We start from the raw sequence: 25,041 nt of genomic DNA on the forward strand, positions 1-25,041 counted from the left end.
TTGTACTCAATTACTTGTCTGATAAGGGCCAAGTACAATGGAATTATAACATCCTTAGAGCTAGATGTGATGCCTTTACTTATAAGATGTGCCACATAAAAGGATTTACTTACTAATGAGGATATGTGGTGGTCAAAGTTCAGGTTGCTATCAATCTAAGTATCCGAACCACTTACCACTGGGTCTACACTTGGGGGAGTGTTATCTATAATTTAATTAACAGGGGTGGGAGGTTGGCATAATGGTTAAGGTGTTTCCCTGATAAACCAAAGGTGTAGGGTTTGATTCTCACATAGGGTAATTGGCTAGGCTTAAAATGGCCCACAAAGACAGTTAGCCTAGTACTATTTATGAACCTATGTCAGCTATCCCAAAGGGAATAATAATAATGCATTTTTTGCATTTAGCTTCAACCCATGGCTTTGGCATTAATCATTTCTATGTCTTAACCCTGTCTGCACAATATTAACATAACTTTGGGACTCCTTGATTGCTCTCAGTTTACAATCATTTGGGAACTTGGTCAGCCACAGGCTGCTCAAGTTTGCCTGGACATCTGAGAAATAAATTCCAAACAGTAAGGGGACCAGCACAGAGTCCCGTGTACAACACTGGTGACTGGTCTTTTGATAAAGATGAAGTCAAGCACTTCTACATTATGTGTCCTGTCAGTGAACTAGTTAGCTATACATCTGGTAATGTATGGGTAAATTCCCAATTAGAATAGTTTCTCTTTAATACCTGAGTGGAGGATTGTGTCAAATGCCTTGGTTAGATCAAGATACACAGTATGCACTTCCTTTCCTTCATCCAGGGCCTTGGTGTGTTTCTAGAAGAAGTCAACTATGTTTAACAGGCCTGATCTACATTTAATTAATCTGAACTGGGTTGGATCTAGAGGTGGGATATTACCTATATCTTTGTTAATAATAATCCTTAATGATTCCTTCCATGACTTTGCAGATGAAGCTATTCAAGCATTTGGCCCCATCCCAGGGTCAGTTGATAGTTCCCCTTTGTGCAGAGGGATTGCTGTTTTTGTCCTCCATTCCACAGAAAAATAACTGGTTCATAGGCTGTGGTTAAAAGAGATCCTAGGACATGTTTTAAGTTGATTAAATGTCAACCTGGGATGCTGTTTAGTCCCACTGATGCCATGTTTTTGGTGATAAAGAGTGCCAAGATGACCAAGATGGTGGCAGGTAGACTTTGGAGGATGATTGGAGAAGACGGGAGGGTGAAGATTGCTCCAAATCTGTCAGCTAGCTGGTTGGCTATTACCTCCGGTTGAGTATGGATGGTGCCATCCACAACCAGTTCAGTGCATAGCTAGGTATTCCCTTTTAGATTTTGGATGTAGCTAAAGAATGCCTTGTGATTATCCTTCACTAGGGAGGTTAATTTTGTTTTGGAGGACTTGACAGGATCTCTAATGTATCTGTTTAAGCAAGACAGGGATTTTATTCCTCTGCTGAGGCAGTTCCTTCTTGTTCTTCGGCATTAGATTTTTTTCTCTTGTTGTATAGCCTGTTATACTTGAGGCCTACCAGGGTGGCTTGTTGTTTCTGGAAAGGGCTGGTTTTAATCCGGTCAGGCACAACCAGTTCTATACAACTGCATACATTATTATACAGGGTATTGATGTACACCCCTGCATAGGAGTTCATGTTATCTGCAGTCAAGGGGGGCTTTGAAACTTCTTATACCATCACTTAGTAGGAGGTAATTTGTCTTTGAAAAATTCTTAAGCGTTTTTGACCTTGATGGAGTATCTAGTCCTATAATTACATTGAATGAGACTGATTTATGGACTTATCTTACCAGGGAGGCCATCACATGGGGGTGCAATACTGTCCCATGTTAGAGAGTACTATGTCCAGGACATTTAAGCCTCTTGTGGGAGTGCTGACTAGCTGGTCCAGAGCATTTGCACTGGCAAAGTCCAATAACCTCTGAACCAGCATGTTTGCAATCATGTATGTTTCCTGGTTGATGATAGGATAATTGAAGTCACCCATGAGTAAGGTGTTTGGCTGTATGACAAGTGACTCCAGAAAGCCAGGTATGTGGTATGCTTTTCCTGTTTCATGGTGATGGACCTATAGCTAGCTATGGTGTGATAGAGGGCTTTTGTAATAGTTAACTTGACATGGAGTAGCTCAAGAGAATCATACTGTTTGAGCAGTCTCCAGATGTACTTATCCATAATGAAGATGGCTACACCTCCTCCTTTGATTCTTATATGCTAAGTTTGTAGTTTGAACATATCAAAGACATTGCAGCCTTACACACCGGGTGTGCCTTCTGCACCTTTGAACCATGTCTCATTGACTGTACAGACAACAGCATCTTCCAAAGTGAGGAGTGCTTCTAGGAAGTGCAGTTTCTTGTTTAAATAACTAGCATTAAGTTGCAGTACCTTGATTTTATCTAGAGAGGATTTTGTTATTAGGGGGGCTGGTTATTTTGACATTGCCTAAAAAAGTGACAATAGCAGTGGTGAATCTCTTTCCAGTATCTGAAAGCCTAGAAGAGACAGATCACAAAGCAGTGTGGCCTGTCATCCATGTCTTCCCAGGCTGACAGATATTGGATCCACTTGGACTGACACCAGAAACTAAAGCAATTGTTGAAATCAATTATTTTTTGTTTGTATTGTGGCATCATCCTTGGAGAGAAATTAATGGTGCTTAAGGCTAGGCCTGTGACATATAATCTGAAAACTCAGTCACGTCTGTCTTCATATAGACCATTGAGGTACATCTTAAGTCATTCATTTCCACATGGACTATGACAGAATAATACTGGCACTTGTGGTTGAGTGACTTGAGCCTTTCAGTTATTTGATGGATCCTGGCATCAGAGAGGCAGCTAACTGTAACCCGATCCTTATCCAGCCTGGACAGGACAACATCCATATCTCTCGCAATGGAGTCACCTATGAAAATACATTAGGTTTTGTGGTGTGACTCCTTATGGGCTTATTTTTTGAAACACTGATGTGTGTGTGTTATTATGTGTTGTGGTTGTTTTTTGCATTGATATGTGGGCAAGTGGTTTCCATTTGGAAGGCCTCTGATCTTTTGGCTTACTTGATAAAGTAGCCCCTTTACAAACCAAACATATCAAAACAAATTCCTGCCCCTGGCTATTCCAAGAAACTAAATTGATAATCACGCAAAGAAACAAAAAGTGGAGACTGTACCAAAAACAGAACAACCCCACCACCCTCCAAGATTATAAATATCTTCGTAACCTGGCCAAAAAATCAATAACAAAAAATCGTAAAAACTACTACAGCAGTCTGCAATACAAACACTCAAACAATTCAAAGAAATTCTGGACATCCATCTCTTCAATACTCAACCCTGGTAATACTTCCAACCCCTGCCCCAATCCCAACCTCTCAAGTCTTGAAACAGCCACTAACTTCAACACATTTTTCATTGATTGTATAGCTAAATTATCCTCCACTTTCCCAATCCATCCATCAATACTAACCCCCTCACCCTGCACCCCAAACCCTCTCTCTCATCCCCCTCCTCCACCGCTATTCTTACTTAAACCTGTCTCCACCTATACTATAAAAAGACTACTGCAAAAGCTAAAACCATGCCGCAATGCCCCTGACAACCTTCCAGCAAATTTTCTTCAAATATCAACAGAATCTGTAGACTATCCCATATACATCCTCATTAATAGATCCATTCAGGAATCCTATGTACCAACAATCTGGCGTCATGCATATATAATTCCTCTCCACAAAGGTGGTAAGAACACAGGCACTACCAACTTCAGACCCATAGCTATACTCTCTCCTCTCTCTAAAATTCTAGAGAAAGCCATCCACTCCCAGCTCATGCCCCACCTAATCCTGCACAAACTCCTCTCTCCCACCCAGCATGGCTTCCGCCCAGGCCACAGCACCATGACAGCCCTCATTTCCTTCCTCGAAACAGTCAACCTAGCACATGAGAGTGGCAAATACGTATCTTCTCTTTTTCTTGACCTCTCAAAGGCATTCAACACTATTTCCCATTCCCTCCTGCTGTCCCAGCTCTCACACTTGCATCTATCGCCCTCAACCCTAGACTGGTTCTCAAGCTAGCTTTCCACGTGCCAGCAGGCTGTACAATGGAAAGAGTCAACCTCCCCTTTCTTACCTACACCCACAGGAGTTCCCCAAGGATCAGTACTTGGCCCTCTGCTCTTCAACTTATTCATTAACATCTTTCACCTCTCCATCCCTGAAGCCTCAGTCATCCAATACGCAGATGACTCCACTATCATCTGCTCAGCCTCCTGCCCCTCCAAACTTCTACTTAATACCCAAACAGCCTTCTCCAAAATTGAATCATGGATGCAATTGCACCACTTGGCCCTAAATGCCAACAAAACAAAGCTAATGATATTTCCTCCCACTAAAACTTCCCAGTTCCACAAAGTCCAATTTTCCATCAAAAGCCACAATAACACCCCTCTTGAAATTGTTCCTAGTACCAAACTACTTGACATTACCATCGATAAAAACCTAAAATTCGACTTCCACATCCTCTCAGCAATCAAAAAACCCACCAGAAAATCAGCCTCCTCTACAGACACAACTACTACCTTACACCATCTTCCTGTCATTCCCTTGCATCAACCTTCCTTCTCCCCTCTCTCTTGTACGGTGCTCCCCTATTCTCCAACCTACAACTCGGACTCCATGCTAAACTTGAGGCCTGTTACAACAAAATCTGCAAATTTGCAACCAGTTCTAAGAACTCTTCCCATCACTGTCACTCCCTACACACCCTAAACTGGCTAGAACTCCACAACCACCTAAAGTACCTACAACTTACAACAGCCCACAAACTCATCTTTAAACCAGCAGAATGCCCCTCTCTTGCTAAATCTCTAACACCCTACACACCTACCCATACCCTGAGATCCACAGGTCAAAACCTCCTGCATGTACACAAAGCCATCCACCCAACTGGTAAACTACTACTATCCCACACTATAGCCAAACTATGGAACAATCTCCCCACACCACTATGTAATATACCTAATCACAACAATTTCAAATCCATGCTTCTCTCCCATCTCTCCTCCAAATGGGAATGTCCTTCACATGCTCCCACCTAAAACTCCCACACTACTAACTCCACACCTAAATCATCATTTCTTTGCCTACTTTAACTTATTTCAGAGATCTTGCTCAGAACACCTTTTCATAAATCTTTTGCATGCATGCCTCTGGCCTACCTTACTCATATTCTCAAACTTTCATTGTTTGTTTTTCTTATCCATTGTACCCATAATATTGTTTTCCTCTGTAATATTGTTAATTTGTCTCTATTCGTATGTATTTGTATGTCTGTTTGGGGCTTTTCCCCTCGGGTCTTCACTGAAAAAGGGTAATTCTTACCCAGCTGGACCAACCCAGTTAACAAATGCAAATAAATAAATAAATAAATAAATAGTGATTCCCCCCACATATGTGAGTTTATGTGTTATGTCCCTATTTATTGTGGGGAGTGTGTGTGCTGACAACCCATTTGACATTCAATTTGTCCTTATGTGACAATCATGCCTCCAATTTTATAGTGTGACTACATATCTTACAAAAAGTATTTATTTGTTTCAGGTGTAAGTGGTTGTCAGTACACTTGAGACAGTTGCTACATTGCTTGACAATACCCATGTCTATCAGGCTGGCCAGAGAGATGATGGGACACTGTTGTCCATGATACCAGTTTATACTGTATGTTTTAATAAAGAAGGGAATGGATTAATTTGACACAACTGTGCTGGTAGCACTGAGACTACAAAAAGGACCTTTACTTTGTGTAGGTTAAGGTTGATTAATAAGGCAAGGCTACTTAGTGAGCAATTGAGTTGTTCCTAGACCAGCAGAGAAGTTTGGAAGGCTTTCACCAACAGCTGTTTGGAGAAAAACTGAGCTTCTGGGTTTTTACATCTATACAGGGCACAGCTAACCACCACTAAGTGAAATGCAACACCATGCAAATGCAAGGCTTAAATACTTGCAAAGAGAAACAAGTTTTAAGCTAACAACCAATTCCAAAAGTGCACAATAAGTCTTTCACCAGCAATTCCCAACTCACACAGGTTAGATCAGCACACTTCTGCCACAAGGGTGCAGAAAAACACCTTCGTAATGTAGAATAGCTGGTTTGGAGCCCACATGTGACAAGACTCATGCAAACTACCTACAATAGCCCTACAACTAACAGATACAATGTAATACAGTGCAAAATAACAGCAGACAGTACAGTTTTTTTTACTGCTGAAGTATAGTCACAATATATAAGATAAGTGCAAAAATACTAGAGTCCTTTTGTGTGTTTCCTAACTCAGATAGACCAGGTAAACACCTACTACCACTAGATGAATAATCCTAATCCTCCTAATGTAAAAGCACAGTAAAGGAGTGTCCAGAGTGAAATGTTATCAAAAACAAACTTTAACGATATGAAATGCTACCAGAAACAAACTTAATGATACGGGTACAGCAGTGCATTGTAAGCAACTTATAAATGTATGATAATTCAATAAAAGTGCTTCACGTTGGGTACATGAGCCAAAAGCCACTTAATTTTTCAGAATTTATAAATGCACTAAAAACAAGATAAACTGATTAATAAGCCCTCCAGCCAACACAACTACTAGCAAAATCTCAAGTGTTTGCCCAGCCTAAACAGATCAGGCTACCTACCAGTGCACTAGATGGAAAATGCACTGAACTCTTGATGTAAAAACAAGTGTCTGCTACAGTGCAAAAATATACTACTTTATCTAGCTAGATAATGAATTTAGATCAAGTAAATCAGTAGAATGAACAATGAGAGGCAAACATGCACTTTTTCAATATAAGCACAAGGAAAGGCAAATTCAAGATATGAGCAACAGGGTAGAAAAGGAGCTTATTAAGCTCAATTTACAGTAGGGGCAGGCAGCTTAAAATCACCAGGTTTAAGGGTGCCTTCGATTATGCAGGCTTGAAATCTTTCAGACAAAGACCAAGGCTCAGAATTTCACTGTGCATTTAAGTATAACTGAAGAGACAATTTAACCAATGAAAAACATATGAGATGTGAAGCCTAGATAATTTACATGTCTATCTCTCACACAGAACAAAAACATCAGGCCACATAGATGTCTTAAAACAGAAAACAAAATGATAGTTAAACAGAAAGCAGCTCTATTAGTCATCTACAAAAAATATAGGTTTACTTTCCCCACCTGGCAGGGAATCACCAGCAGTGCTTTAGTTTATGCAGGCTTGAAATCTTTCAGAAAAAGACAAAGGCCCAGAAATTCACTGTGTATTTAAGTATCGCTCAAGAGGCAAGTTAACCAATGGAAAAATATGTTTTGTTTTTTGTTTTTTTGTTCTTGTGTGCTTTGGCCATTTGTTTTGTTAATTTTGTAGAACAATTAAGTTATTTGGTCTTGTTTTAAAACAAACATAATTTTACAAAGTGAATTTTCTTACAAGTGCGACTTCTAATTTTTGACCACTTGTGATTCTACTATTTGTGTTGTCTACCAAACATAATAGATTCATATATTAAATAGGTAGTAATATAAATTGTCAATTGTTTGTTAGATCAACAGCCACTTAGTTGACTGCATATGGTCAGCTAAGTAGCTGATCTACAGGTGTGTGAGACTGTGGAATTCATGGGGTTGGTAAATGTGCTCTTACCCCATGTTTGTACTTCCATTTAAAAAGCAATTTTTTTTTAAATGTTTAAGAACTAAAAGTTTGTATGCACTGAAGTTCTTTCTTTGGAGTGTCAATAATGGCATTGGCAATGTTTTGACATTGACATTTTAGCAGTTGACAATTGGTCTTTTCTCTAAATTAAACTGCACAAATTATATAGTAGATATATGCATGGAGGGGGAGGGGAGGTCTCCTTGTGGAGGGTGGTAAAAAATGCTTATTTTTAAATTAGCAAGGAGGTTGGAAGGGAAGTAATTAGTTGTGTTTAAGCAAGGTTTGTTCAAATTACTGTATATTGATCATTTAGAAAGGAATTGTTTATTTATTTTATTTTATTTTACTTTATTTTATTTTGTCAATCAGGTAGGTGGACTAGTCCAATGATCCTTTTCGGCCACAAACTGAATTATGAAGTGTGATATACATTGTATTAATTAATATGATACAGCAAAGCAATGAAGCAGGAGTGTCTCATAGACAGTACATATAATAATGAAAGTTCTGTAAATATAAACTTATCACAGCATTAATATGAACTTATTACACAGCTCTATTGTGATGATATGGTAAGACATGAAGCAGTTCAGAAACAGATTCAGTGACAGATAAGTTACACAAGGACATTGCTACAGTATTCAGAACATCATAAGGGCATATGTGTTAAGGGAATTAAATTTTGCTTGCCCTTTTTGAGCAACGTTATGAAATAAGAGACTGATGAGCTTTTAGGGGCATCAATGGCTGAGTATTGTGATTAATCTAGATCTATATATGAATAGGAAGGTCATCCTCATGTTCAGTTATAGACATATGTTAAAGCAACAATTAATTTATAACATAATAAGTGTAAGTAGTGAACATACATGAAATTCAGCTGGACAAAAATGACAGTAAGAGGAAAAAAAGAGAACGTGATGAAATATACGACAGTAGTGCATGTAGTGATTGGTGACTAATGCTTTGCAATGCTAGAAACCTAAGTAAAGTAAAAGAGAATGTAAATATTGAAGGCTTAACCAAAACAGGAGCAATCATGATTAAAACATGGGATATGATGAAACCTCATTTCAAAGTATGCAGAAGCAAAAGCAGAACAAAGGACACTGGAGTGGTAGTGTGGAATTAGAATGGGATGAGGTGTATTATGGCAATGGTAATTAATGATGAAGCAGGGCAGAAGACAGAGATATTACTCTTGTGGCAAGGCAGGGAGACAATGAGTATTTGTTGGTTAATTATGTGAAGCAGACCACCATGTTCAAGAAAAAGAATGAAAATGTGCATAACAAAGGATTGCAGGGTAAGCAAAGGAACATAAAACTCGGGTAGCATCAGGCTTGCATCTGTAAGCTAAGATGTGTCTATACTGTACAGTGGCATAGTAAGCTGGCAAAATGTTTATTGCAAGGTTAAGAATTGTTTGCATTGTCATTGCATTGTCTCTTGTGGATTCATTTCAGAAAACTTCTAACATCCAGCTTTACAGCTATCTTCTCTTCATTTGCATTAGTGAAATGCCTCCAGATGGCATGAACATACCCCCTAGTATTATCTCTTACTGGTAGTCCATGTGGAGATCAGCTGATATCTGTTGAGTCTTAATGTGTTTATTATTTACGACATGGTTGTTAATCAGATAAGCCCACAAGTGCTACATTTCAGTAGTAATCTCAGAAGAGTGGTGTAGTTAAGGAATGCACTTAGAACTGCATAGTACTCAAACGGAAACCAGTGAACTCTAATATTGGGCCACAGGTTTGAACTAAGGAGGAGCAGATAACCTTTGCTGTTTAAGGAGTGCATTCAGTCTGCAATGTCACAAAGTCATTTGTAATTTTAGTGTTTTTGTATTCCTTATTATTTTGCTCTCTTTTGTTATCTTTTCGTTTATAGATATCTATATATGTTACTCTGGGCATTGTCTAATATGTCTTTTGATTTTCTCTTGATTTGGATGTCACCTTATAATACAGAAACAGACTAAGTATTTAGGGTTATCCAAGCTCTGTATGTAGTACATGCACTTTGACAGGCAAAAAAAGATAAGCCAGTGAAAGCTTCCCAGGGCATTTCTACAGGCAATTGAAAAAAATAACTTTCCCTAGTTGAAAACAAATTTCACATAATGAGACCATTTGTATTTATCTTGCCTGCATCTTCTGTCATGTTGTAGGATATCATGTGGGATATATCCAAGAATCAATAAAAAAAAGATAAAGTATAAAGTAAAATTGAATGGTCAAAGAATTGTATGTCTTTGCATTTGCAGTTAGACAGCACTGTTAAAGAAATGTAAAAAATATTTTGCACATCATTGCAGTTCTATACAAAATTGTTTTTTTTTTCCCTAGTTATTGTTACGATGGAAAATTACACTGTGTGAATCCTCTACCTCAGACAGGTAAGTTACTATGTACATTGTTGATTATTAAGTACAGTCAAATGAAGGGATACTTACATTAAATAAGTATATTTCTATTTGGTTTTATTGTAGAAGAATGCTTCAATGGCAGCTATTATGTGGACTGCAGTGACGTGAATATAATTAGTGAGAGGACCTGTTCTGATGGGGAAATGCCAACTTATAAGGTATCACTTCAATTGAATTGATGCTAATATTGCAAATACATTCAATTTAGCTCATCTTAAAGCAGTTTTATGCATGTGATACAAATCATTAAAAAACTTCTATGTGATGCACATACACACAGAGATAATTTCTGATCATAGCTTTCATTCCTTTATGGGACATTTAAATTACTCAGAGGCATAGAAGTCTTTACAAAACAGTGATACGAATGCTAGCTGTAATTTGACCAGCTGTCTATTTTTATTGAATGTTTTACACTAGTTCCAGCAAGCTCACATAAACTAGCATAAAGAAGTTTTTCCTTAAAAGTACAAAATTATAGACTGTCAAAGGCAGGGGCAGGGGGAATCACTGAGATGAATATGAGATGGAAGTTAACAGACTGCAGCATACTAATACCATGTAGTAATGTATAACAACTAAAAGACATGCCGCATACAAATTCTCAGAAATATTTCATTCATATGGCATGCTACTGAAGCTGTTATTGCAATGGCAGGATCTGGTGCTGTTATATCACCCACTGGCTGGAGGTTGTGGTATCATTGTGTTGGAGCAAGGACATCTGAGGCTGTGGTAGCAGGTTTGCCTGCAGTGTGGACTCTATGGCCTGAATATGTGTGTTTTAAATATTTTTCCTTTGTACTGCATAGCTGCTCAGCTCTGTTAGCTGCACAGTGCATCAGCAGGAAAGAGGGACTGGTGCTTTTACATGTTCTATACCATATGCAGGTCCATATCCTGTCTGTGTAGTGTTTGTGAGTGACATAAGATACTGTTAGTGGGCATTTCATGTATATTCTTTGCACAAAATCCTATGACTAAACATCAGATGTAAGACTGCATGTGTGGTGTCATCTCATTGTGCAGCAGTATTTATGAATTGCACAGGGCTTTGGTATGCAGTTCTACTATAAACCAGCACAACTGCGTAGGGAATAATGCTTATTATGAAACCCTCCAAAGTTCTGCACATCCACAGTCCAGCTCAGTCTCAGAGAAGTTTCTAGTTCTTTCTCTTTTTGTGGGTAATTTCTCTAAAGAAATAGAAATTGTAGGTTAACTATTTTGATTTATTTTTGGCTGCTAGCAATGCACAAGGAGTCTGCAATGTTAAACTGTACTATGCTTTCACATTTATATCATACTTTCTTTGTGTACAATGTTAGCTGCTTCTACATTTGATCTTTCAAAGGGTATGGTTTTATTTATTTCAAGTCCTTTACTTCATTCTTCAGATTTAAATGCATATGGCTAGTGTTTATGTATAAGGGTAATTGCAAAACTTGGTGGGTTCTCAAGTACCAAGTCTCATTTTTTACAGAGTTACTGCTCTAGCTATTACTACCACACCAATATGTAATGGTTGGCTTACATTAAGAGTAAATGACAATTTTGTTCTTGGTTTACTACAATAGTTTAGCTTGTGACAGCATCACTGTAAAAACAGAGAAAGTGGTGCTGGTATTTGAAAAATATCACTAACACCTACTAGAAGTATTTTGCATGTGATCATATGTAAAATAATCTTGGTCTAGTTTCAAGAACTGTTGGTAGCATTGTCTGGACAGTATTGGTTCAGTGTGAAATAGATAAAATGCTGGAATGACAGTGATTACAACTCTGACCTACAGTATAAAGCTTATTTGTGTGTGGTCAGTGTTATCAATTACCTAGTGCAGCAATGCATATTTACTGCATGCTCTTAAGTCCATTCTGATCTCAAATAGTATTTAGTAGAAAACAGCATGGAATGTGAGGCAGTAAATCCTGAGCATTACATATTAAATTGGTGGTAGCAGGTGGTATTGTATCCTTCTCATCACATATGGAATACTTTTCCATTAACCTGTATAGCTACAAAATGGATTTGTCACCAGAAAATGTAACATGCAGCAGTATATCTTGTTAAGATGGTATTGTATTTCTTTTAAACACAGTGGTTAGGAAATTGGAAAAAAGTAGTTCTGTTGGTTATAAAAATCTCAGAATCACAAATCTTAATTTACATCTACAAAATGATTGGCCATACTACAGTAGCAAGGGCAAACCTATTCAAAACAGTACACAGAGGTCTCATACAAACAGAAATCTTGCAGTACCCAAAAGCAAAGTATTTGAGTTATGATAAGAGGCTAGTACTACTAAGAAATAAAATGATAATTGTCTTTTGTGCATCTACTACTTGGTGAACTGAAACTGAAGACAGACTAGTGATGGCTGTGACTGCAGAACATGCAGCAAAGCAACTTCAACTAAAATTTTTTTCTTTTTGCATCTATTTGCATTCTGCATCTTCTTTCAACTCATTCACAGCTGTAGTACACTACTGATGTATTTCAATCTGATACTCATAGCCCCTTATGACATTTTGGCATCGCTAAGAGTGAATTTCTTTAAATAAATGATTAATCATTTAAAGGCAGTCAATATGTAAAAAAAACAGTGTGGACAGTAAAATAATATTAGATCTGTTTTTCTGCTGAGTTCTGTAATGGAGATATTCACCAGTTTAAATTCTTCTTATGCATGCTTTTATATTTCCATTCATACTTTCGTGAATAAGCAGGCTACATGTTGTTCAGAGCATACCTCTCAACCTCTTAGAACAAATAATTTGGACAAGCCTAAAATGATGCGGGGGGGGGGGGGGGCAAATAGGGACAGATTTTAAATATTGCTCTTACAAAATTATAAAGTTGATAGAATAATAGGTTTTTCATTAGCATGAATTTTCTGAAGGATGTGGAGTCTTAAACTCAAATGTTTGTCATTATGAAATGAGTTCAATCCTCAGCTATTTGCCAGAAAAGTACAGATTTTTGGAGGAACACACCAAAAATATGAGGCAAAAATCTGGACTTTCTGTAAAATTCTATACAGTTGAGAGGTATGATTGAGAGGCATACCATAAAATATTATGGTATGAGATGAAAAATCACACTGATGTCTATGTATATTGCATTATACAGCAGATATAGTTAATTGTTTGTTAGCCATCATGCATTTATGCAATATTTCTGTATATTCATTAACATTCTCAAAGGCAAATGCCTTGTAAACTGTTGCATGGCATCAGCTGAAATTTTAGATGCTAAAAATAAAATCTGTTGTTGATAGTTGCACTGCAAATTGTGTGGTCTGACAGATTTTTAATATTGTCTATACTGTTAATGAAGCAAATAGAAATTGTTTCATGTTTATGTAAATAGCTCAAAAATAACTTCCCAGGAAATAATTACTTGCCATCATATGAAAACTCAAATCTTGCTAATCAAACAAAAATGTTGCCGAAAATACATATTTAGTTTGTGTGATAATGTAGATTTTTTTGCTTAATAATATATAAGGTATTGATATAAAGCTGTTCATTCCTTTGATGCTTTGACCGTTATCACTAAAGAAAAAGTTATAGTGGATTAAAGAGATGGTTGGCAACTATTGACAAAAGTAGCAGATCGGAAGATTCTTGGGGTTGGGGAATTTTTGCATGTGCCTAGACTGATGCTATGTGCATGCTTAGTATCATGTTAATGTGCATAATGTTGATCATTTGGTGTCATCATTATTCACATTGATAATGGTTCCATTCTGTAAAGGTAATTATATCCAAATATATACTGATGCAACAACTTTGAGAACCAGGCAGATAATCCAAACAAATAACAGCAAAACCAATAGCTGCAAAATGGATCCAGAGACAGGCACTGCTGTTGAAGGTTAATGCAACAAATTTATTTAAGCTTATGTAATGCAAACTACAGCTTTTCATCTGCATACAACTGCCATCATCAGAATCTAAAACACACAAGTCAAGTGCTGATTTAAAATAAATCTCCCCACAGTGTAAAAAGCCTTCAATCAGGTCTTAAAGGTATAGCACACAGGTAAAATGTTTAAAATCAGCAAAAAACATATAAAATTCAACTTAAATTCAACTTAAATACTCTTTTTCTCTGTTGTCTTCTCATTGGCCAGGAACCAAACCCAGATCTCCAGTATGGCAGGCAATAGTTCTACTACTGAACATGTTTTGTGTACAACACAATATATATATATATATATATATATATATATATATATATATATATATATATATATATATATATATATACATACATACACACACACACACACACACACACACACACACACACACACACACACACACACACACACATACATATATACATACATACATACATACATACATACATAAACACACACACACACACACACACACACACACACACACACACACACATACATACATACATACATACAATTGTTTCAAGCTTGGGCATTAAAGCCCTTCTAGTTTGCCAATATGCCACACCACTTGTTCCCATAATAAATGTCCAGGCTGTTCTTAAAAATATCTAAACTAGCACTTGATTTAATGTAATTTGGTAGTCTGTTCCAAGCATCAGCTACTCTGTCAGAGAACCAATTAGTACACTTCTCATTCCTATAGACTCTTCTACATAGATATCTGACAATTCTCTAGTACTTTTTGATAACCCCAAACATTCTCAGAGGTAGTTGTCCCTAAATGCCCGATATACCTGAATAAGATCTCCTGTTAAATATCTGTAAGAGACACTGTACAAGTTCAGATATTTTAGTCTTTCATAATAACTTAGATTTTCACATCCATGGATGCCCTTGATATATTTCCACTATACTCTTTCCAGTTTATTCATGCTTGTTTTCCTATAGGGTTTCCATGTTGTTATTCCATACTCAAGCTTGGGTCTAATGTAACTAACAAACAATGACTTCATTATGTTTGATTTGCTAGACTTTATAAATCATTTTATACAACCTATAGTTCTATAGCTATCATTGGCCAATTGATTGATATGATTAGAAAAACTCATAGATCAATCTACCCATATACCCAAGTCCTTAAATAAGTTTACAGTTTCAATCACTGTGTGCTGTATTAAATATTCACCTTTCATTTTATGCCTCCCAAATCTCATATGCTTAGTTTTTGATGTATTTATCAACATATTATTCTCCTATACCCAAATGGTTAATTTAGTCAAATTATTTTGTAGACATGCCTTATCTGTAACACTTGTAATCAGTTTACCCAATTTCAGGTCATCAGCATATAGACTGTAGAACACCTCAGATGAAAAAGTAAGGTCTGAAAGATACAATCTAAACAAGTAAGGGCCTAGTACAGAGCCCTGTGGGACACCTTGACTGTAACTAAGGATTTTACCTGTCCAGTTGGTGTGTGATACTTGCCATGTCCTATTTGTAAGCCATGCAGCTATCCATCTTATCAACAGTATATCAATACCTAGTTGTACTAATTTATTGATCAGTGTTTTGTGCATGACCCTGTCAAATGCTGAAGTTAAATCTATATAAATCACATAACAACACCATTTTTCATTCATAGTTGTTATTATATTGTTATAAAACATCATGTACAGGTGGTAATAGATCTATTTTCAACATATGCATGTGATATATGGTTTCAAGTCTCAACCTATCCTGTTCTGACAATAACTTATCCAGTATTACTTTCTCCATTATTTTTCCACAACATGAAAGTAGACTTAAGGGTCTATATTACTCTGGGTTTAAGTCTACTTTCATGTTGTGGAAAAATAATGGAGAAGGTAATACTTCCCTTTCTCTTAAAGACAGGTTTAATAAGTGCATGTCTCCAATCTTGAGGAATCTCCCCATATTTATATGACCTAATGAATAATAGATGTAATGGCAGTGTAAATTCTTGCTTAAGTGTTCTTAAATCATTGTTACTTATTCCATTTCCTCTCAGCATTCATAGAGAGAAAGAGAGAGATTATTTTGGCTTAAGCATTTCAACTTTATTTGTGATAAAATCCTCAGGAATGTAATGATCTAGATGTCTTAATAACTTTCTTATAGGCATTTTGAAGTCAGATATATTATGTACAAACTTTGAAATATAATATATCCATTCCTGGAAATTCTGAAATCTTTTTTTGTGTTATTCTTCATCATTTACACAATGGTTCTGATATATTTGTATCAGGATTCAAGTTCCTCAAATGTTAGAACATGACTCCATACATTTCAGACTTTTTTCGTGTTTTTTTTCATTTTATTTTAATTAACCTGAAATTAATGCTGCTGTAATTTAATCAACAGCTATATCAATCTGTCATAATGCTTTTCAAATGTCTGGCAAAGCACTAATACATCATGAGTTATTTTCAACATCCCCCTGCAGCCTTCATTAACTGTGCTCCAGTTCTTGGGTCATTTCTTGTGCTGTTGAAATGCCAAACTGAAAACAATGCGATCAGTAATTTCCCACTGGTATTTAAATCTATGCAGCTTACAACTCTCATAATCTAGCTTTGCCAAAGTTTGTAGTATGGAACTAGTACTAGAAAAAACTTAGTGTTTGGCATTTTAGTGACAACTTCAGTTGTGAAAATGGGAAACGCTGTCTTTTGATAATTTTATTCAGGTTTTTGACATTGAAATATCAGTAAAAAATGCATTGTGTTATAAAAGTAACCAAACTATGCAAGCCTCTTACTGCTTCTTCATTTCAGGTAAACTTTCCACACACCCTGCTCAGGTCTACTACAGAGAGCTACAAATATTTTTGTGGGCATATGTGTAACTGGTACAAAATCAGGATTTATCTGTACATGATATTTTCCAAAGCAGCCTTCCTAAAACTGTAAATAAATCAGTGTAGTCATGAATGTTGTCATTGTTATAACTATGTGCCTGAGATATATGTGGATTTTGATATAAACATTCATTGTATTTTCAGCCTTTCATAAGCCAAATAACCCAACATATTTGGAGAACTGGTTTATGTGTTATGATTGGAACAATATCCTGCACATTTTATTGTTATATTGTAGTCTGGATTGGTGTTTAGTTTAAATTCAGCATTTTGTAGGGGGACAGCAGATTTTACTACACAGCCAAGTTCTCTCTGATAGAAATGGCTGAACATCTCCTAGTAGTATATGGGAGTTTGAAGGGGTGTCTCGTTAAGTGCAGTGATTTGCTGGTAAAAAATGGTACCTCCAGTCACTTAGAATTTTCCTTCCCCTTTATATCCAAATATCCCCTCTATTGTGGTTGCTTTTATGATGCTCCCTGATAGGACTGCAATATCACATATCCCAGAAGAGAGAGGGGGTCCTTTCTCAGTAGGCTTATGGAAGAATTTTGCTTGTCCCTGTATTAAGGCAATTAACAAGTCTATGAGATAGTGCAGACAATAAGTGGCAGGAGAAGCATGCAGGAAAAATGTAAATTTTATATCCTGCATAAATACTTTTTTATTTTTTTAAATAATGAATTGCATGCTGAACTAGAAATTGTTCTAGATTTCATTGAAACTAAATCAGTCTGATGAACTGAAATAATTGATGCTCCTTTCATTGAGTAGCTTTGCCTTAACATTTTCTATATATTCTTGAAACAACTTCTTGTTTCTCAAGTTACTGTGAAGTGTCAGCTGTGTTCTTAAAAACCATTACCCCATATTCTAGATGAATATTTATTCTAACAGTGAATAAAACTGAAGTGCTAACTATCTTGTTTCTCAGAATGTTTTCTTTAATAGAAGGCATCCATTCCTTTCTGATTAGCATAGTTGATGTAGAATAATTATTTTCCCAAGTTATTTTTCGTCAAGCAGGAAATATCAAAGTTTACTGACAAAGCAGTACCAATCTTCTAGCTAACCACAGTGGCAATGAAAAAAAAAAAAAAACTAAAATGTTTTTGCATGAGGGGATCTGGGCCTCATGCATCTCAACCTGAGTTGAGCATTCTTCCTTATAACCTGATCTCAGAATATTATCCTTCCATGTTTGTACTAGCTTGAAAGAAAGCAAAAGAAGTTGATAACCCCGATTTTCATTTCTATAGGCTAGTGCAACCTTATATAAACTAGCAATCTGTGCAATATACCACTGCAGTCTACACCATCAGTGTAAATTTGGTTGCAGTGGACTATGAATGGTGTACTTGTGGGCAGTAAATTAAAATGGACCTTACCATGAAGGAATATGCTAAGGTCTCCAATCATAACCATGTTATTTTATGTTGTTGACATGGATGCCAAGAAATTCACCTTGATACAAAACTCGAGAGGTGAATCTTGACATCCATGTCCATCCATCCATCCATCCATCCATCCATCCATACATACATCCATACATCAATTCATCCATCCACAACCCCTTTTTCCCATTTTTGCCTATGGGATCAGGATGTCAGTTTTGCAGTGACAATCATCTAGAACCATTTCTCACACCACCAGGTGGCTAGGTTGCTGCAAGTGTTGTTCCTTACTACATATATACGCACCCACACACTCGCACCTATGGGGAATTTAGAGTGTCCAGTCTACCTACTGCATGTCCTTGGAATGTGGGAAGAAACTGGACCACCAGGTCTTATCAACTCCATGTACTATCTTTGAAAGCCAGTAAGGCACTTAGCAAGAGATGTCACATAGACAGCAAGTAAGGAAAAAAATCAAGTCACTTTTTAAAGACTGCCTTAATTTAAAAATGTACGTACTGAATAAGATCAGTAAACTTCAGTGGATATAGGAGGAAAGATATTCTTGGATTGAATGAACATCCCTTCCCTTATATCCGACCATCACAGTGTTTAGGGGATGTGTAATAATTGGGTCTCGTGGTACAGTATCATGTAATAGATTTATCTCTTTTCTGATTTTGGACCATAATCATGGTGTTCCATGAACTACATATTATTAATGGGTGAAGCATGAGAGGACTATTGTAAATAAATGATTTACAATGATGTTGTTATTTGAATAAGATAAGAGCTTCACAATGATCATTTTTTTCTGCACTGAGGCAGGGTGGATTTGAGAATCAGACATCCGTGAGCTTCCTCATTTCAATATGATAAATTTTATGGATAAATTATTTATTTAGTATTCCTGATAATGAGAAAACTGATCATTTTCCAATTTCCTACCCCTTCTGGCAATACATGCATTTCATAAAAAGCTGCATTTTCTTTATTTCTGTCTTATCTCAAGACTTGAGTTTACTATATATGAAAATTAATTTGCATTAAATGATGATAAATTCTAATGTCTACTTCTCTCAGAATGTTTTCCATAACAATTATCTTCTTTTGCGGTTTCAACATCATAATTTGGGACATAAACTATGTCTGGATTAATGAACAAGTATATAGCCAATCTGACATAATTAAAATATTCATTACTAATTTTCTTTGCGACAACATTCTTTTGATAAATGCTTATGCCATTCTACATTGTGTAGTATGTTTCCTAAGAAAGTTTCAAGGCTCAAAACAGCTTTAAGAAAGCCAAGAATTTTCTTAAATATTTCATTTTATTTATTTTATATGCCATCCAATTAGTTAAGTAATCTCACTATTTTAATAAAACTATTGTGTTTAATATAAACTATTGAGGAATGAATAGGCAATTAGGTAAAGCAACACTATCCTTATAAAGGTATGGCCACAGTTCAACACAGAAGTTTAACTATGTTTATCCTTAAAAAAAAAAAAAACATAAATAATGACGGTACTTTTATACTTAAAGACTGATGGTAATGCTTTTGGAATCTTGAACAATTTCTTTGCAAAATAATTTTTCAAATCATGTTTCAAAAATTCTAACAACAGAAGAAAATACAAATCAAACTGTTCTGAATAACCTCTAATTTACAGTTATAAAAATTAAAAAAACTTTGACAGCTTAATGCTGTTTTTAGATTATTGAATATATAAGTCACATATATTTAATGTTGCTACACAGCAATACTTGGAGTCACATATATTGAATCAAACTGTTATATCTTAGTAGTCATACCTTAATGTGTGAACATTGTTCTGTCTTGGAAAATAGTCAGCGACTGTCTGCACATGAGGGATGCAGCTAGATTAAGAAGCTTAAGTATCTTGAAAGTCACAAGAGGGATAGAAGAGATTAGCAGACTGACCAGAAAATGTGTACAGATGTGGCACTATTACATTTGTGCTACAGGTATTTTTCTTCTGAAGCTGAAATCTGAATCATAGGATGACACTTTCAGTTTACCAGTCTGTGTTCCCATCCATAGTCATGGTCGTGAATCTTGAATAATGAAAGAAAGTATTATTTCATGGATACAAGAAATGGTCATGAGGTTCCTCTATAGGGTTGATGAGCTCTGTGTTTGTGGTGAGTCAGAAGCATGGCAATTTGGGTGGATTTTAAGAAGAATTACTGCTTCTTAGGAATAGGTGGAGCCACTTGAGGTGATTTGTGCAAATAGACGGTATGCCTCCTGGGTGCCACCCACAGGACATTTAACTGTTCAGCTATTTTTCACTTTCCTGCCAAGTCACTGCTGCATACCTGTCTTGAATAAATGTATATAAGCTTGGAATGATGCTGTTAGTTTTCAATAATATTCACAAATAGCACTCAATATTTCTCACACTAATGCATTCTAAAAAAAAGTATCTGTGCAGCAACTTTGACACCAAACATTGAAATGTATCTTACATCATTCTCATAATATTCCTGCAAATATGCAAAAAGTAGTTTCAGGGATCTTAAAGGAAGCTATGAACAAAATCATTAACCTGAGGTGGAGCACCATCAAAGAAAGTGATCAAAGCATGAGAAAATAAGTTAAATCGAAGATGTAGAAGGCAGGGAGGATTTGGATTCTTTGGTGGTTACATGCATATTTATGTAGAAGGGAATTCATAATCATTGTACTTAAAAAATGGGGTTGTTACATATTAAAAATGAATACTTGAGCCTAAGCATTGGTCGCACAATTAGACAACCCTGTGTAGGATGTAATCCAGTTGGGTAGCTGTAGTACAACATATACAGAGTGCCTGTGCAAACTGATCCCCCAGCAAAGTCAACAGTTCATAAAATAACAACTGTGTTCTCATTAGCCCTAAATATATAACTTTTGGGACCAAAATCATGTATAAAGAGTTGTTTTGTTACAGAAACAAATTCATCCTCCTCTTATGCAAATTCTTTGCTCAGTGTTACATAGTAGAGTAAAAAATAAGTAGAAAGTCACAAAGGAAGCAGAGTACAGCAGAAGTAAGAACAAAACTCCAAATTTAATTCCAAGAATGTGCACTTATAACATACGGATGAGCGCTTTCACCATTACAGCTTCTTCAGATCCTTGTATAAAAGTCACAGTAGACCTCCCCTTATATAAGCAGCTCAATTAATCAATTAAAACAATTTAAACAATTAAAAGCAATGCTGGAGAATTTAAAGAACTCTCCCATATATAAACATGTTAATGTAAAGTAAGACAAAAATATATAAAACTTGCATAGTGACCTAAAAACATGTAAATAAACATTCTGATAAGTTAATATTGATAAAATACATAATCAAGAACATATACAAATAAATAATAGTTCATTTTATGTGCCTGCTTTGTCTCAGCTTAGGTTTTATAGAAGCTCTATCATTCAGCCCATGCCCCCTATCAGCTTTCAAATGAATGATCCAGTCAGTCTCCTTAGATTCACTAAGATTCATAGTATTACCACCCCTCTTATTCACAACAATTATCTCTAGGACCCGGGAACAAGAAAGTATGATCATTGTCATTGGTGGTTATATGTTTTGCTAAGGCATTGTGTAAAGTGCCCTTTCACATGTGGTAAATATGCTCTCTCATTCTATCCCTTAACGGCCGGTTAGTTTTACCAACATAGAAACTCAGGCATGCCTGACAAGTAGCTAAATACACCACATTAGGTGTCATACAATCTGCATCTGCCTTGATGGAGAAAATGGTGTGTAAATCCGGGTGTATAAACACCTCACTGCTATCAATAAATGAACAGAAGTTGCAGTGACCACAAGGTTTAGTGTGACCAGTGTTCTTCATAATCCTATCATGTCTGGGGTGACAAAGCAATCGCTTTAGGTTGCTCTTATTCCGAAATAGGAAACTTGGTGTCTCCCCCACAATGCGTTTCAAGTCATCATCAACCAGGAGAATATCCCAATGTTTGCTAATAATTTCCTTTAACTGATATTGATCAGAAGTATACAGAGTAGAAAATGTAATAGATCTATTTAACATATGATCTCCAACGGTTTGATCTTGGACCCTGGGTCCAAAGTATGGTGCACCTGAAGTGGTGCGTGACATGTATGCTTCCTCCATGTATGGTATAATCTCATTATCCTTGTATCCCCGGGCCAGTAATCTATTTCTCAGATTGCCTAATTCTGAGATAAATCCCTGTTCAGTGGGGTTCAATCTCGAGGCTCTAATGACCTAATAAGAGGGGTGGTAATACTATGAATCTTACTGAATCTAAGGAGACTGACTGGATCATTCGTTTGAAAGCTGATAGGGGGCATGGGTTGAATGATAGAGCTTCTATAAAACCTAAGCTGAGACAACGCAGGCACATAAAATGAACTATCATTTATTTGTATATGTTCTTGATTATGTATTTTATCAATATTAACTTATCAGAATGTTTATTTACATGTTTTTAGGTCACTATGCAAGTTTTATATATTTTTGTCTTACTTTACATTAACATGTTTATATATGGGAGAGTTCTTTAAATTCTCCAGCATTGCTTTTAATTGTTTAAATTGTTTTAATTGATTAATTGAGCTGCTTATATAAGGGGAGGTCTACTGTGACTTTTATACAAGGATCTGAAGAAGCTGTAATGGTGAAAGCGCTCATCCGTATGTTATAAGTGCACATTCTTGGAATTAAATTTGGAGTTTTGTTCTTACTTCTGCTGTACTCCGCTTCCTTTGTGACTTACATTATATCTACCTCACGGAACTACAGCGTTTGCTTGCTGAGCAGTGGATTTTACTTTACTTTATTTTTTATAAGTAGAAAGTGTTAAAAACATTTTTGGTAGCAGCTGTCAGTAATACAGTCCACTCTGGTGCAGTTTAACCAGCTAGCACAACCACATACACTCCACCAAAACATGAGATGGTGTAGTTCTCCTACCAGCAGAAGAGCTCACATAATTGAATTCCATTGTTATGCTCTTTGATATTAAAATGCCACCCATAATCATGAATCATAAGTTAGTGAAGCACTCAGATCATAACAGCTGAGGAATGTGCACATCAGTGCAGGTGGCTGAAACTATGATTCAAAATATTTTCTCCTCTGTTCCCTCCTGCACCCAAAAAGGCCATACTCTGTGGTGTGAACATTATATCTGTAGATTGCTGAATGTATCTACATCCAGCATGCAGACAAGGAGGAGTATTCTTAGCACTTATTAGTACATAAGTGTTCGGAGTTCGCACCAGTTAATGATTCATAAAACTATTTTCATGTATTTATTGGTGTGATCCAATTGTGTAAATCATGTTAATGACATGACTTTAGAATAAGCATACTAAATACAGATGTTGTATGTGAGCATGTGCTACATGTATGAATGCAGTGGCCAATTGTGTACATGATTTGCACAAAAGAAACAAAAAACTTTCTTTTGTTGTTCTATTATCATTTTTAATCATTTTTAAGTTACAGAAGAGTTTAGTCTATTCTACCATTGATTAAACAGCAGATGTGTATTAACAATCAGCAGTTTATATAGGTATCACTAACTATTAAAGATGTCGACAGTATGAAAATCCATAGAATCCCTTGGATGCTAGCATATCACACAGTTAAAATCATGTCTTACATAATTTGCAAACAATATGTAATCTTAGAAATCACATGATATACAGTCTGCTATCACAAATGCACTTCATTACAATAGGGTCAGTAGTGTCTGCAGTATAATAAAACATTCTGTAAAATGTCATTTGTTTATGCCTGCAGTACCTTGGCTGACATTGTTCTAAAGTGAAGCAAAGTATTAAAAACATAGTTATGATACCCACTGATAAAGAAACAGAAGGAACAACTGCTGAATTTTGTGATATTTGTGAATTATATTTGGGAATAATAAAACATATGCTCTTAAAGATGGGTGCTTTGAATATTCTATTATTCTGTTAAGGACATATAAAAACTGTAGCAGAGAAATGTATGAATGTGTCTGATTCTTTTTACCTTTTTTTTTTTAAGACATGTACACCTGGATGTTACTGCCCAGAACCCTTGGTTAAGTATAACGACACATGCATTGATGTTGAAGACTGTCCCTGCAGCTTTGGAGGAATTTTGTATAGCACAGGAACCACAGTTCAGTCAAAGTGTCAAAACTGGTAAGCAACTACAAAACTGTTTTTCTGTATTTGATCTGTTTTTATTTTAAGGAACTGGAGAAAAATTATGTTGCTTTGTGCAAATTAAATCCTTAAGCACCTTCAATGTTGTCAAGTGTCTATTTCTGGGGAATGCTTGGATGCTGAGTGATTTGCCCATAACCATCAGTTCTGAAATACAGATAGTATAGAATTTATCACTAAGTTTGTGTGCCTTATACACAAGGAAGAGTGTCATTTACCTTCTCTAAATTGTGTACCATGCTCCCAGTTACTGGTGGAATTTAAAGAGCTTGCAGAATTTGATATTTTATGCAAAATTTATTAGTGTGAAACTTGTGATATAAGACTATAGAAGACCATTTGTTTTAACAGTCAGTCAATGTTATAGGCAAAAGCTGTGTGAAATAACACTGGCTGCCAGTTTCATCTAGTTTTCTAGTAAAACAGTGGTGGCCTTTTGAA

At 36.1% G+C, this 25,041-nt stretch overlaps 1 protein-coding gene across 17 annotated transcripts in view; it reads left to right on the forward strand.

Moving 5' to 3' along the window:
* LOC122815694 (mucin-19-like) overlaps positions 1 to 25,041 on the forward strand; it is a 505,085-nt gene that overhangs the window by 225,708 nt on the left and 254,336 nt on the right. For all 17 annotated transcript variants that reach the window (XM_044088394.1, XM_044088400.1, XM_044088403.1 and 14 more), the window contains exons 18-20: positions 10,090 to 10,139; positions 10,233 to 10,327; positions 24,437 to 24,576. In XM_044088394.1, the coding sequence (XP_043944329.1) occupies positions 10,090 to 10,139; positions 10,233 to 10,327; positions 24,437 to 24,576 (285 nt within the window). The remainder of the gene's footprint in view (positions 1 to 10,089; positions 10,140 to 10,232; positions 10,328 to 24,436; positions 24,577 to 25,041) is intronic.

The sequence above is a fragment of the Protopterus annectens genome, chromosome 11.part0 (genome assembly GCF_019279795.1).
Source record: "Protopterus annectens isolate FY-2018-M chromosome 11.part0, PAN1.0, whole genome shotgun sequence".
NCBI classification, from domain to species: Eukaryota; Metazoa; Chordata; order Ceratodontiformes; family Protopteridae; genus Protopterus; species Protopterus annectens.